Consider the following 15,441-nt stretch of genomic DNA (forward strand, 5'->3'; position numbering starts at 1 on the left):
TGTGTGTCCATTGTGCCATAGAATGTGTATGGAGGTCAGAGGACAACTTTGTGGAATCAGTTATCTGCTTTTACCTTTACATGGGTCCCAGGGATTGAACTCAGGTCAGCAGGCTGGCACAGCAAGACCCTTCACCCACAGAGCCATCTTGCTGGCCCTTGTAGTACACCCTCTCTCCTCCTCCTCCTCCTCTTTTTGGTGACCGTGTCTCATGTTTACTGGGCTCAAACCCAGTAAATTGCCAAGGATTATCTTGAATTTCTGATCCTCTCATTTCTGCTTGGATTGGATTATAGGCATGTACTATCCCACAAGGCTTTATTGCAGTGTTAGGGATCCAGTCCAGGGCTTCCTGCATGCTAGGGAAATGCTCTACCGACTAAGCTATGTCCCCAGCCTCTGCAATATCTTTTTCTTTCTTTCTTCCTTCCTACCTTCCTTTCTTTTGTTTGTTTTTCGAGTCAGGGTTTCTCTGTGTAGCATTGGAGTCTGTCTTGGAACTCGGTCTGTAGACCAGGCTGGTCTGGAAATCACAGAGATCCTTTTGCCTTTTGTTCCAGAGGCGTGCATCAGCACTGCCTGGCTTGCAATGTATTTCAATAAATGTTCTGCTTGCTCACTCTGATACTGGTAAAAATTTTTTGCCCATCTGTATCTCCAGCCCTTCACACACGCTCTTCCAAAGCACGGTGTATCTCCAAGAACACCGACTTCCACTGTATTTTTATTTGCAGTAATCACAGGAATCAGACCCCCGCGTTTGGCTACAGTGTTTTATCCTCTCTATCAGACACATAAAAGTAGTCAAGCTGGGGATATATCCCCCACCCCAGGTCTGCGCACCGATCCTGACCTGTGTTAAAATTCCTATTCATAACCACTACAAGGCTATCTTTGGATGCAAAGCACCAAGTAGTCACCAGGGAAAAAAGTCATGTCTTTAAAAAGTAATGACCTTTTGAGGCCAGACTGGTTTACATAGCAAGTTCCAGACCAGCTAGGGCTGCATAGTGAGAGCCGGACTCAGAAGAAAAAAAGTAACAACCTATGTCCACTGGGAGTATAAGTAGCAGCACTAGACAGCAATGGTTTCCCCGCTCTGGGCTGGTGCGTGGAGCACACAGGTAATCCCAGCTCTTGCGAGGACGGAAGCTCAAGGTCATCCTCAGCCATACAGTGAACTAGAGGCCTGCCTAGCGTCATGAGACCCCCGTCTCAAAAACAAGTGTTTTCTACAGACGCCTTGTTTTGCTGAGGCCTGCCCCGGCTCCTGGATTCCCCCGAGATCTGAATTGTCCTTACTCCCTAACCCGACAGGTCGGTCTCCAAGCGTCCCTGCTTTCGCACTCCACGTTCCTTCCGCGCTCTAGAGGGAGCCCGCGGGCCCAGCGGATACGTTTCGGAGGGGTAGCCGCCGGGGAGGGCTTCGTTCCAACACCTGCTGGGCCGCGATCCTGCCTGGGGACACACCGCCGTGTGCGCCCTCCCCAACACACAGCCAGGCTACCCTCGGCCTCAGCGGCGCGCCGGGGTGGAGCTGGGCTGGGACCCTGCAGGTCCACGAAGGAGGGTTAGGTGCTGGCTCCCTGAGGTTCGGGGCCAGAACCGCGACCCACCTGCCAGCCAGCCGCGGCCCAGGCTGTGACCGTCCCCTCCCGCCCGGCTCCGCGTAAAACCCGGTGCGGAGGCCGGTCTCCGGCTCCCTTGAGGCGGCGCGGCGCGGCCGACTGGGCATGCGCAATGCGCAGGGCCGGCTCCCAGCGCCAAAAGGAAGCGTTCGCCGAGATCGGAGCGGCTGCGCCGGGGTATGCGGAACGGGCTCGCGTGGCTGCTGCACCCCGCGCTCACCAGCACCTTGCGCTCCATCCTCGGCGCCCGCCCGCCGCCCGCCGCCAAGCGACAGTGTGGGTAAGCGCCCCGAGCGCCTGGGCCCACGCGGCCCGCGGGTCACCGTGGCGGTGCTGCGTGCTGCTGCAAAGTGGTGATTCAGCACTTAGCGCCGCCGCCGCCCCTCACGCTGCCAGTCCGGCCCGCCGGGTGCGTGGACGTCCGCGCCGAGGCCGCCCCCGGGGACCGGGGAGGGTCGGGCCTGGCGGGGAGGGAGGATCGGGACGGTGCCCTGGGATCTCTGGGCAGTCGCCACAAATGTAGGGAGGCTCGGGGCCGTCCGAGGCTGCCCGGCCGCTCCGGGAGCCGCGCACTCTGGCTGTCCTCCGTGAGCGGCCGGCCACCTGAGGCGGGCCCCGGTGCCATGAGGTGAGGGGATCCGGTGAGTCGTGGGAGACCGCTCCTCGCCCTGCAGCGCTGTCCCCGAGGGGACCGAGTTTCCTGGACTAGGGCAATGAGCGTTGGGTACTGTAAAAGTTTGCCTGCCTCGTTAGGATTGAGCAGACAGGGGGATTTGGAAGCCCAAAGATACCTTGGGATCCCGCACAGCATCTGCCCGGTTTCACACCTGAAACAACACAGATTCAGAGAGATTTTCGTGGTTTCTCTTACAATTGCAGAGATTATGGCAAAGCCAGGCTTAGGATGCACGGTTTTTGTTTTGTTTTGTTTTGTTTCCCAGTTAGTGGCATGCTCCCTCCAATTTACCCCGCTCTGTGCATACTACAAAATTTCAGTCTCGTAATAAAGGCATAAAGGCGTAAGGTGCTTTTTTTTTTTTTTACTGTGAATCAAGAGATAGGCAATATTATCTTGCTTTACATAGAACGTTATTTGAAGCCCTCCAGATTTTACTGTTAGGACCTGCCGAATGCAGCGCACTATGATGGGCTTAGTATTAGTACTAAGTTCATATGTGATCTGCCTTCTAAGCAACTTTGATTTGCTGGAGCCATTTGACAAGCGATGAGCTTGACTGGACAGTCAGGAACGCAGTGAGAGGCAGAGGTGGGTTAGGGGATCTGCACTGATCTTTGAAGTCTTGGAATCTGGGCATCTGTGCATGTAATCCAGGCCAGGTGTATCTGTTTGTTGGGGATAGTGAACAGATTAGTTGAAGCATTGGGGAATTTCCCTGGGGCAATTAAAAAGGCACAGATTCTGTATAATGCTACCCTGGGCCTTGAATTGTAGCTGGGGTCCCCCCCCAATCTTTGAATAATAGTGAATATTAGGGTCTCGTTAAGAGTTTCGAATTACGGGGCTCAGAGGTTAAGAGCGCTGACTGCTCTTCCAGAGGTCCTGAGTTCAATTCCCAGCAACCACATGGTGGCTCACAACCATCTATAATGAAATCTGGTGTCCTCTTCTGATACGCAGGCAGAACACTGTATACATAATAAATAAATAAGTCTTAAAAAAAAAAGAGTTCTCGAATTATGAGACCACCCTGGTCTACAAGAGCTAGTTCCAGGACAGCCTCCAAAGCCACAGAGAAACCCTGCCTTGAAACGCTCCCTCCAAAAAAAAAAAAAAAAAAAAAGAGTTTCAAGTTAGATGGTGTTGCACAGGTGTGTAATCCCAGTTTCTTGGGAGGCTCAGGTGAGAGCATTGCAATTCAAGGCCTGCAGAGGGAGTTCCAGGTCAGCCTGGGTCACCCAGGGAGATGCTTTTTAAAAATAAAAAATAAAACAGGGCTGGAGATGCATGCAGCTCAATGACAGAGCTCTTGCTTGTCTTACTTGTGCATGGGGCCCTAGGTTCAATCCCCAGTACCCATCTTTCCCTCCCCCCCAAAGGTTGACTGGGTGGAGGGAGCAGTGATCTAGTGGAACTGGGAGTTTTGGAGATTTGATGGTTGTAAGATCTCTGCGGGATGTAAGCGAGTAGAGACTGAAGGCAGAGAAGGGTGCCTGCCGGGCCTAGTCTTTACTGCTTGGACTCTGAAGGTAGCAGGGTTATTAGGAGAGACGAGCGGCAATGAGGAATTTATGGAACTTGTTTTCCCTCCCTTTACTTCCCACTACACTATAAAGTCCATTACACTGTGGGAAAAAAGAATTCCTGGGAGAGAGAAGAGGGTGTGGTAAGCATGGGTTTGGTACCTCCTTAGCTTCTCAAGTTCCGGAATTATGGCCATGTACTACTACTGTACATGGCTTCTAGAATTAAAAAGATTAAGACAAATTGTTATTAAATATATGTATTTCATACTGGTGTTTTTGGAATCCTTTTGTCTCAGCCTCTTGAGTGCTGGGATTATAGACAATTTTCAGATTTTTTTTTTTAAATAAAGACAGGACCTCAGCCGGGCCTCTGCCTCCCGAGTGCTGGAATTAAAGGCATGTGCCACTACCATAATCATCTTTTATCAACCAGAGAAGTGTCTGTGGTATGGTTTGACCCCAGGGTCTTTACTTTTATTTTTATTTTTTGTTTTTTTTTCAGGCAGGGTTTCTCTGTGTAGCTTTGGAGGCTACCCTGGAACTTGCTCTGTAGACCATACTGTCCTTGACAGAGAGCTGCCTGCCTCTGCCTCCCGAGTGCAGGGATTAAAGGCGCCACGGCAACTCTTATAAAGGAAAACATTTAATTGAGGTGGCAGTTTACAGTTCAGAGATTCAGTTCAGTATCATCACGAGGGGGAGCATGGAGGCATGACAGTGTGCAGGCAGATGTGCTGGCTACATCTTGATCAGAAGGCAACAGGAAGTGGGCTGAGGTACTGGAAGTGACTAGGGCCTATGAGAGCTCAAAGCCTACCTCCACAGTGACATACTTCCTCCAACAAGGCCACACCCACTCCAACAAAGCCACACCTCTTAATAGTGCCACTCCCTATGAGCTTATGGAGGCCAGGTACATTCAAGCTACCCCACAGTGCCTCACAACCATCTATAACTCCTTTTCCAGGGGATCTGAGGCTCTCTTTGGGCCTTCAAGAGCATCAGACATCCAGATGGTACACATACATTGTACACACACACAATAAATTGAATAAAAATTAAATGTAATGTGCAACATTATGCTAGTGCTAATTATTTTTTAAACATTTTTACTTTATGTGTATGAGTGTTTTGCCTGTATGTCAAGGGCTCTGTGCCCACAGAGGCCAGAAGAGGGCACCAGATCCTGGAGTTATGAATGGTTGGGAGCTGCCATGTGCGTGCTGAAAAGCAGACTCAGGTCCTCTGTAAGAGCAGCAAGTGCTCCTAATTACAGAGCCTTCTTTCCAGTCCGTGTGTGTGTGTGTGTGTGTGTGTGTGTGTAAGTGAATGTGAGGCCATGTGCCAGAAGAGGGGGTCAGATCCCCTAGAGCTGGAGTTATAGGCAGGTATTTGTGAGCTGCCAGACCCTGAACTCAGGTCCTTTGGAATAGCAGAAGTGCTCTTAACTAATGAGCCATCTTGTCAGCCCTTGGTTTATTGATTTTTGAGACAGGGCCTCCTGTAGGCCAGGCCATGGTTTTCCTGCCTCTTCCTCCCGAGTGGGAGATTAATGATAGGGTGCACCACTGTGTCCAGCCTTTGTGTATTTTACTTGTAGTTAGATTTTCTCCTACTGCTGCTGTCTTTTTATTGATGAAGTCCATGGCATTGATGAATCAGAGCTTCAAGTTAAGGATCTCAGAGAAGGAAATTCAGAAAGCTCAAAATTTAATGAAGTCAACTACCTAGAAACGCTATACATAAAAATGAGTGACAGAAGCTATGGAAAGGTCAGATCTAGTCTGATTGGAGCGTAGTTTTAGGAAGGCCAATTGTCAGCTACCACGTGGGTGCTGGGAATTGGGTCCTCTGGAAGAGCGGCCAGTGCGCCTAACCACTGAGCCATCTCTTTAGCTCTGCATTCAGATCTTAGGGAAGTTAGTTTTACTGTACATAGCAAGAAGGATGCTTTAACAGGGTCAGTCACCTGGAAGAACAGGTGAGAGCCTGTTCCAACTGGACAGGTTATAATGCCTATGCCAGTGTTTGAGCATTTGTTTTCTGGTCTAACCTCTCAACACAGAGAAGTGTAAGATAATTCATTTAAAAAGAAATCCAGTGAGATGGCGTGGTGGGTAAAGGTGTCAGTTGCCAAGCCCGATGACCTGAGTTTGATCTCCAGAACCCACATGGTAGAAGGTTAGAACTCTCTCCTGTGAGCTGTACACAAGTGCTTGGCACATACATACATGTATATATCTGTACACAAAATAAATAATGTAAGCTTCTTAAAGTTTTTAAACAAATAAAGGATGAGTAAATAAAAAGTAGTTTTCTGAATAGCTGTCGTGGATATTGGGACTGTGGAATTATTTTAACTATTGGGGACCTAGAAGTAATACTCCCTGCTTGGCGATCACCTGGGACATGGCATCAGTCCACCTTGCTCTTCTCTGTGATTCTCTGTCCCACATGCTTAGGAAACAGTAGTGTACCACTCTGGATTGACTGACTGTTAAGCTGTTCAGACCTTTTAGGGTTTCAGGGTGAGGAATAGCTCAGTCAGTGGTAAAGTGCTTGTCTGTAACCTGCAAAGCCTTGATTGAGGCTTTTAAAGCATATTTAACCAGACAAATGCCTGTTAATAGTTTAGAAAGACAGGTTATCCTCGAGTATCCTCAACATCAGCCTGCAAAATAAATAGTTGTATTCTGCCCATCTGCCCTAAAAATCAGGGTACACAGCAGTCTCACCAGAGTGTGGAGTAAGAGTGGGAAGTCTTTGTATAAGTTTCATGGAAATTGCTTCTCTTTCTGTTCTACTGCTTGTAGTCTAGATTTCTTAGGCACACACTCAGAAGTGGCCTATCTTCCAGCCAGGCTACTAAGGCTAGGACACTTTCTTTCCATAGTGGTAGGCCTCCTAAGGCTCTGGAACCTTGTCTGGGACCTTTGATAGGCTTGCCTTCTGGCTGCCCTTACTGTTTTCTGCTTGTTTGGCCATTATTTGTGCTCATTAATTGAGTATCTGTATTGTTTTGTTTGTTCACTCTGCTCTGTATTGTGAGGGTTATAGACATAATCGGTCATAAATCCTGTCCCCAAGGAGCTTTCAGTCATAAATAGTGGATAATTATATTCCTTTCTTTGCTTCTGTTATTTTATTAAACATCTCCACTTTTATTCTTTGTCGCTTCTTCCAATTTTAAAATATTAAAATTTTTTTTCATTTCTTAAAATCACATGTCTGGGTGTTAGAGAGATGGCTCAGCAGTTAAGAGCACTGACTGATCTTTCAGAGGACCTGGGTTTAATTCCCAACACCAACATAGTAGCTCACAACTGTCTGTAACTCCAGTTCCAGGGGCTCTAACACTCACAGATATACATACATGACAAACACTAACGTATATAAAATAAAAATAAATAAATCATAAATAAATAAAAGGATGTTTGGTCCCCTTGGAGCTCGAGTTACAGGTGGTTGTGAGCTACTGTGTTCTGATGGCATGTCTCTAATCTCAGTACTTGAGAGGCAGAGGGAAGAGGATGGGGAGTCTGAGGGTAGCCTGAGATACAAGTGATACCTGTCTCCAAATAAATAAATTAAATTAAAACTTTATTCATTTCCAAGGAACTGCTTTTCTTCTTTGTCTATTGAAAGTATATCTGCATTAAAATTTTTTTTGTTAATACGCAAAGATAATGACCTTCCTTCCTTACTCCCTCCTTTCTTCCCTCCCTCCCTTCCTTTCTTTCCTTTTTTGAGACGTTGTCTAATTCTATACCTTAGTCTGGCCCAGAGTTTACTATGTAGCTCAGTCTTATAGGTGGATTTTTTTTCTGTCCTGCCTACCAGCTCCCAAATAACCATAGGGAGACTTCTTATTCTGAAATTATGAAAGCTCAGCCTATGGCTTAGACTTCTTTTTTTTTTTTTTTTTTTCCAAGACAGGGTTTCTCTGTATTGTCTTGGAGGCCGTCCTGGAACTCTCTTTGTAGACCAGGCTGGCCTTGAACTCACAGAGATCCACCTGCCTCTGCCTCCCGAGTGCTGGGATTAAAGGCGTGCGCCACCAACGCCCATCGGTCATGGCTTAGACTTCTAACAGCCTCTTATAACTTAAGTCAACCAATTTCTGTTAATGTCTGTGCTGCCCCGAGGCTTGTTTACCTCATCTACATACTGTCCATCCTGCTGTCCTGCTTCTTCCCAGTGCCCTCTGTGCCTGGAAGCCATACCTAGCTATTGGCTGTTCAGCTTTATATTAAACCAAACGTAGTGACACTTCTTCACAATGTACAAAAAATTATTCCACAACATTTCCCCCTTTTTGTCTAAATAAAAGGAAATATTTTAAAACTAACATAGTAAAACTATATACAATAAGAATAATAATCTGGGGACTGGAGAAATGGCTTAGTGGTTAAGAGCACTAGTTGTTCTTCCAGAGGACCCAGGTTCAATTCCCAGCACCCATATATCAGCTCACAACTGCCTGTAACTCCAGGATCCAACACCTCACACAGACATACATGTAGGCAAAACACCAATGCACACAAAATAAAGTTATTAAAAAAAAAGAATAATAATCAGGTAGAAATTACATTCATAATGTCTATTTGGCAAATTCAGAGAAAGTACTGTGTTGTTTATCTTTTTTTATTTTTCAAGACGGGTTTTCTGTGGCTTTGGAGGCTGTGCTCTGTAGACCAGGCTGGTCTCAACTCACAGAGATCTGCCTTCCTCTGCCTCCCAAATGCTGGGATTAAAGGCGAGGGCCACTACTGCCCGGCTTTGTATTATCCTATCTTAGTTTAAGGTTTTATACTGAAATCACTTTCTATCATAACCTGTATTACCATCCTAAACAGTATGTTTTTAGACTTTAACATATCTTAGATAAACAACTTAAGGTTTATAAGGTTTCTCAACCTTATAAACTTTACATCTCTATTTTTTTTTTTTTTTTTTTTTTTTTTGGTTTTTTGGTTTTTCAAGACAGGGTTTCTCTGTATTGTTTTGGAGGCTGTCCTGGAACTCACTCTGTAGACCAGGCTGGCCTCGAACTCACAGAGATCCGCCTGCCTCTGCCTCCCGAGTGCTGGGATTAAAGGCGTAACTTTACATCTCTTATGTAAGATTGTTTTCTGAATTTGGTAACAAGGAAAGCTGCCAAACTATATCTAGTCTTCAGCCCCATCAAAGATCTGAGAAGGATATAATATTACCTGAGTAAACGGGAAATATAGAACAAACAACTTCTAGAACTATAGAAATGACAAGTATCTGGCTGCCTGGACTCAAGGTTCCTCTGCAACGTTGGGGCATCCACTTTCAGCTTACAAGCCTAGAATGTCTGACAGACTTTTTTCTGTGAAGCAGGAATTTTGGAGGACTATCTTACTTTGTCTTGGCAAAATTTGGTAGTTGCTTAATTTTTGTGTCCTGCTTGTCCAGTTTGGACAGCATACTGTCAGAAGTTGAGGCAAGGACAGTTTCTTGCCCAGTGGCTAACTTGCCACAAAGAAAACAAACTTCGTATGGAGGTTCTTCAATGGCCATCATCTTCTCTAAAGTAAATTGGTGTTGCCAGGAGCATATGTGTCTTGTTATCATGAAAAGCCTTATGCTACTAAAACATTTTAAATGACATATTCTATAGGTCTTTGAAGTGTTCGAGGACCATCTTCTATCTATTTAAAAATACCTATGCATGGTCTTAAAAACATACCTAACATAAATTTGATAAAGATGACTATTAACCTGTATGTATTATCATAAATAGCTTTTAAAAATTAAAACTTTATATAACCTTTTAAAATAAACTGTATAAATATACAAGAATAGAAACATGTACAGTATATGCAGAAATCTATTTGAGACTAGTGGTTATTTAAACATAGGCTCAACAGCTGGGTGGTGGTGGCACATACCTTTAATCCCATCATTTGGGAGGCAAAGGCAGGTGGATCTGTGTGAGTTTCAGGACAGTCTGGTCTACAGAGTGAGTCCCAGGACAGCCAGGGCTACACAGGGAAACTCTGTCTCACCCCCCCAAAAGTAGGCTCAAAAATTCACCCTTTTATCTCATCATTTTTATACTGTACCCCCCTTTTTCTTCAGAAAGGAGATCCTTGAATCTAACTCCTTTGTTTAGCTTTTTTCCTGACCATAACTAATAACAAGTTGTTATCAACTCCTAAATGATGACAAACATCTATAACTCATCGAACGATCAAAAGCTATCTACCCTACCTCTTGAGAATGTGGATGTCATTTGCACTGTTTACCCTCTGCTGATAGAGATCAGGAAGGGTTTAATTGAGAACTTAGGGTGTGAACAAATTATCAAATTTGGATAAATGGGGTATAGTTGATAGACTTATACTTAGAAGACAAGGAATTAGCAAAGGCTAATAGGAAATAGGAAGACTCATGATATATCATTGAGAAACAGAAGATTTTTATTCCATAGGAAGTAAAAATACATCACTTTCAGTGATGATATGTGAATGCTAATCTCTTTAGTTTTTAGAAACACAATTTGAAATTCAAGTAGACATCAAAGCTGTACAAATAGGGGCTAGTGTACCCTAGTTGGTGAGGGCTTGCCTATCACGCGGAAGGTCCGCTGGGCTGGGTGGGGTCAGAGATGGATGAATATGAATGGAGCTAGGTGTAGTGGTATACACATGTAATCCCGGCTGCTTTGATGGGTGACGTTGGAGGATAACTTGAGTTCAGGAATTCTAGGCCGGGGTGGGCTACATAGATACCTGGAAGTGTAAATGATAAGGATAAGAAGACCCAGCAGTCTCTAATGGTTGTTTGGGCGTGTAGGGGTGGAGCCCAAGGTCTTAGAATTAATGACTTTAAAATGAGTGCTGCATGAGCCTAGATGAGGAGGAACAATCAGAGCCCAGAAGACTCAGGGGACTGAGCTACAGACTGGGAAGAAGGCCATCAAGGTGAGTTGTTTGTCCTGTCTGGCAGGTGACTGGTTTTCCCAAGGCGTGCCAAGAGAACAGGTTGGTCAGGTACAACGGTGGGGCACAGTGGCAGTCTTGTAGGCACTTCAGACTAGCTTTTGCCTTCCGGATGTTGGATGACTCAGGGCTTCTTAGGATAGTGGACCGGACTGAACAGTCCCTGATCACATGGGAAGGATATGCACAATGGTGCTGAGTCTAAAGCAATCGGTAGTCAGGGGAGACTTGCTAGAACCCTTTGAAGTGTGACTGGACTTTGGTTAGAATGCTAAGCTGTTTTCTTAGATTGGATGTAGAGCTGAGAGTATGGACATGCTTGGTTATACAGAAAATATGTACGTAGAGATGGATGGTACGTGGCCTCGTGGAATTGCTGGCATCTAGAGATACAGAGGAAACACATTTGGAGAGCTTGGGATCCAAAGAACAGAAGATGATATCAGAAGTTGAATGGCTGGATATGCTTAGTCAAAAATGTTGTGAGGAGGGCTGGAAAGATGGCTCAGTGGTTAAGAGCACTGACTGCTCTTCCAGAGGACCCGAGTTCAATTCCCAGCACCCACTAGGCGGCTCACAACTGTCTGTAACTCCAGTTCCAGCAGATCTGGCATCCTTACACAGACATATACGCAGGCAAAACATCAATGCACATAAAATAAAAATAAATAAATTATTTAAAAAATGTTGTGAGGAGAAATGGGATATTGAGAAAAGGTAAAAGACCATTTTGTTGGCCATTGACAAACAGTAAAGGATAGAAGCTGAGTTTCATGGGGCCCAACACAATTATTCTGAAAAACAAAAAATGAGGTATTAAGTCTGGAAAAATCGGGGAAAAGCAGGCCTAAGCAAAAACAAGAGTAAAGGTGTCTGTGAGTGACTTAAAGGAAGACTAGTGGAGAATAAGAGCCTAGGAAAAAGAATGGGAAAAGCGGGAGGAGGGGCTAGGAGGGTAGAAGTAGAAAAACGTTAGCAGTATATCCTAATATTAATGAGAAAAGGTTGCTGGGTGTGGTGACTCAAGCCTGTAATCCCTGCAATCAGGAGGTGGAGGAAGGAGTTTGAGTGTAGACCAGGCTGGCTTACTTGAGACCATGTCTCAAAACCAGAGAGGGAAGAGGGAGGGATAGATAGAGAGGCCTTTCTAAGTTCTGCCATTTTCCTCATGCTGCTCTGTATTCCAGCAGCCAGGGTGTTTTTATGCGACTAGTCCTGGCTGCTGCTGTGAGCATGATGCTTGCTCAGCTCAGCTTTGTAGGATACCTGGTTTTGGGACATGAGTTCTGTTTGGAGCAGGAGCTCCAAAGGAACAAGGCTCACCTCTAGTCTGTCCCACCTGTAGGTGGCTACCCCTCCCTGGCTTGTCCCATGCTGGGTTGTTCTAGTTCTGGGTGCTCTGAATTAGAAGATTCTCTCTCTGTCTCTGTCTCTCTGTCTCTGTCTCTCTGTCTCTGTCTCTCTGTCTCTGTCTGTCTGTCTCTGTCTCTGTCTGTCTCTGTCTGTCTGTCTCTGTCTCTGTCTGTCTCTGTCTGTCTCTGTCTCTGTCTCTGTCTCTCTCTCTCTCTCTCTCTCTCTCTCTCTCTCTCTCTCTCTCTCTCTCTCTCTCTCTCTCATTCACTCAGCTAGTCAGTCAGCTTTAGTAAGTCAGAGTTCCTATGTAGTTCTGCCTGGCTTTGCACTTTCTATGTAGACCAGGCTGACTTTCAGACCTGAGGTCTCCCTGCCTCAGCCTTCCCAGTCCTGGGATCCTAAGTGTGAGCCACCACATGTAGCTTGTATTAGAACATTTCCAGGAGTGTGTTGGCCAGGTTCTTGGTCACCTGTCGGTGCTGGCTCCTCAGCCACACAGTTGTCTCTCATTGGCAGTTGCTTTTCTGCTACCTCGACTTATCTGGCTCTAGAACCTCCTCCTGACTTCCTTATGGTGAAGGTTCGGGATGTTGGAAATGGCTATGTGGGATGCCATGGTATTTAGTTCCTGAAGTCACAGAGCACACAGTTTGGGTCTGAGGGCTCTTGGCTCTCGAGCTGGACATTGTCTTCTCTGCAGTGCTACTTGCAGAGGCAGGTAGTTTTTCTCTGGGACTGGTGGAAGAATCCATGCCATTCTAAATGAGCATCTTCCAGAGAGCAAGGAAGAAGAGAGGCACCAGCTGACATTTACAAGGTTGTGCAATTTGTGTTGGCCTGTAAAGTCTGGGCTCAGTAGTCAGTCCCCAGAATGTCATGCCTCAGGCACACAGACTTTGGGGAAAAGCTGGACCTATATTCATGTTGTTGAGTTGGAAAAAGGAGAAACTTACAGAGGTGGACTGTAAGAAGAGCCACGGTCTTGAAAGCCTTTGACTGTGGAGTGCTAAAGAGTGAACCCATGGTCAAGTACTGTGTCACCGAGCTATGTCCCCAGCTGAGAAATAAGTTTCTCAGTTGTATTTTTCAGAATGGTGACTATAGTTAATAATGTATTGCGTGTTTCAAAATTGCTAAGGAAGAAAAATTCAAATGTTTTTTTACCTCAAAATAATAAATATATGCGGTAACATACTAATTTAATCATTCCACAGTGTATGCATATGTGAAAATACCTCATTGTACCTAGAGGAACAAAAAAGTAAAAGAGGGAGGGAAGGAGAAAACTAACATTGGTACACTCCTGCCATGCCAACCGCAGGCCTTTCAGATTTATCAGTAGCTCCAGAGATCTTAAAAGAAGACACTCAGCTCTTTTGTTGTGGCTTTTCTTAGTCTTAGGCTTTGACTTAGTTCCACAGTCTTTGCTTACCTTTTATGACCTTGACTCTGGAGTTTACATGCCTTGTAGAATGTTCCTAGTTCAAGTTTACATACTTGAACTACGCTTTCTAGCTCCCAGAGACTACCACAGGACGGATATCAGTGCTCCCATGGTGTGCTAGCAAATGGTGTCTGGAGTTCATTGGTCTCTTTACTGATACTTTTATTAGATTTGTTTTTTTTCCCCCCAAGACAGAGTTTCTCTGTATAACCCTGGCTGTCCTGGAATGAGCTCTATAGACCAGACTGACCTTGAACTCAGAGATCTGCCTGCCTCGCCTCCCTAGTGCTGGTATTAAAAGTGTGTGCTACCACTGCCTGGCTTACTTTTATCAATTTAAAAGTTCATCCTAGATAGCCTTATTTGTTATAAAGTTTTTTTTTTCCGTTTGTTGTCTTTTGGGGAAATACTTTAAAACTTATTAAACACATTTTTAAAACTAAACTGTGCTTTTATTTGTTTGTTTGATTTTTTGAGACAGGGTTTCTCTGTATTGTTTTGGAGGCTGTCCTGGAACTCGCTTTGTAGACCAGGCTGGCCTGGAACCCACAGAGATCCGCCTGCCTCTGTCTCCCGAGTGCTGGGATTAAAGGCATACGCTACACTATTTGTTTGTTTTTTTGTAGCTCAGGCTGGCTGTGTGTGTGTGTGTGTGTGTGTGTGTGTGTGTGTGTGTGTGTGTGTGTGTGTGTCCGTCCACCTGAGTGCCTGTGTGGAGGCCAAAAGTTGATGTTGAACATCACCCTTAATTGCTCTCGACCTTACTTTTTTTGAAACAGGGTCTCTCACTTAATGTGGAGGTTACTGATCCAGCTAGACGGTCAGGCCAGTGAGCTCTGGGAATCCACCTGTCCTTGCCCCTTACCCCTACATCCCAGTTCTAGATTATAGATGAGTGCCACCATGCCTGGCTTTCATGTGGGTGTGCTTGTGCCTACACAGCAGGCACTTTACCTACTAACCTCCTCAGCCCTTGGTCTTGATTTATGTTCCTCCCGTCTCAGCCTCCCGAGTGCTACTGTTGTAGGAATGTGCCATCTGTGCTCCCCTTTTTCTTCTTGTTTATCTTTCAGTATAGATTTATGATGTGCTGCTTTACACAGTGGTTTGCCTTTGTGTGTGCATGTGTGTACATGTTCATGTGTGTGCATATGTGTGCATGTATAGTGTGGAGGCTGGAGGTCAACGTAAGATGTATTCGTCTATCGCTCTTCACCTTACTTTTTTGAGATGTGATGTCTCAAATTGAATCTGAGGAGCACACACTTGCTTCCCAAGATTGGCTGGACAGTAAGCTCCAGGACCCTCCTCTGCCTCTCCAGTACTAACTAGGATTCTAGGTGCATGCCACCATGCCTGGTTTTGTCATGTGGATGTTTGGGATCTAAACTCAGCCCCTCATGCTTGCATAGCAAATATTTTATCAAATGAGATGTCTCTCCAGATGCTCATAGAGGTTTCTGTCTAGGCCTTTTTGTTTTCTGAAACAGGGGCTTATGTAGCCCTGGCTAGTGCTGGGCTTGTTATGTATTAGAGGATGACCTTGAACTCCTGAGCCTCATGTCTCTGCCTCCTGAGTCATCATGCCTGGTTAGCTTTAATTCATTACTGTTATTATTTAATGTAATCTTACTGTTTTAAATGCGGACATTGGGAGTCTGAATGCTAGATCCATTGACATCTAGCTAATCATTCTGTTAGCACTTTATTATTTTTTGGTCCCCAAGATGTTTCAGGTTTGTTACTTTGATATTCTAGTCATGGAATTGACCATTTCTCCAAGGAGTCATGGCTGTTTTTAGTGGAGAAGCCAAAGTTAGAAGGCAAATTTGTGGTGCTA

The 15,441-nt window shown here is 45.3% G+C and overlaps 1 protein-coding gene across 3 annotated transcripts in view; it reads left to right on the top strand.

Annotated features, from left to right (window-relative positions):
* The first annotated feature begins 1,716 nt into the window (after nt 1-1,716).
* Nucleotides 1,717-15,441, top strand: part of Ide (insulin degrading enzyme) — an 89,470-nt gene continuing 75,745 nt past the window's right edge. Inside the window, exon 1 of one of the 3 annotated variants that reach the window (XM_021224833.2) lies at nt 1,717-1,908. In XM_021224833.2, coding sequence (XP_021080492.1) covers nt 1,808-1,908 — 101 coding nt within the window. In that variant the 5' untranslated portion in view covers nt 1,717-1,807. The remainder of the gene's footprint in view (nt 1,909-15,441) is intronic. The other 2 variants (XM_005063650.4, XM_040744995.1) reach the window with 2 other exon arrangements.

The sequence above is a fragment of the Mesocricetus auratus genome, unplaced genomic scaffold, assembly GCF_017639785.1.
Source record: "Mesocricetus auratus isolate SY011 unplaced genomic scaffold, BCM_Maur_2.0 Super-Scaffold_4256, whole genome shotgun sequence".
In the NCBI taxonomy this organism is placed as follows: domain Eukaryota; kingdom Metazoa; phylum Chordata; class Mammalia; order Rodentia; family Cricetidae; genus Mesocricetus; species Mesocricetus auratus.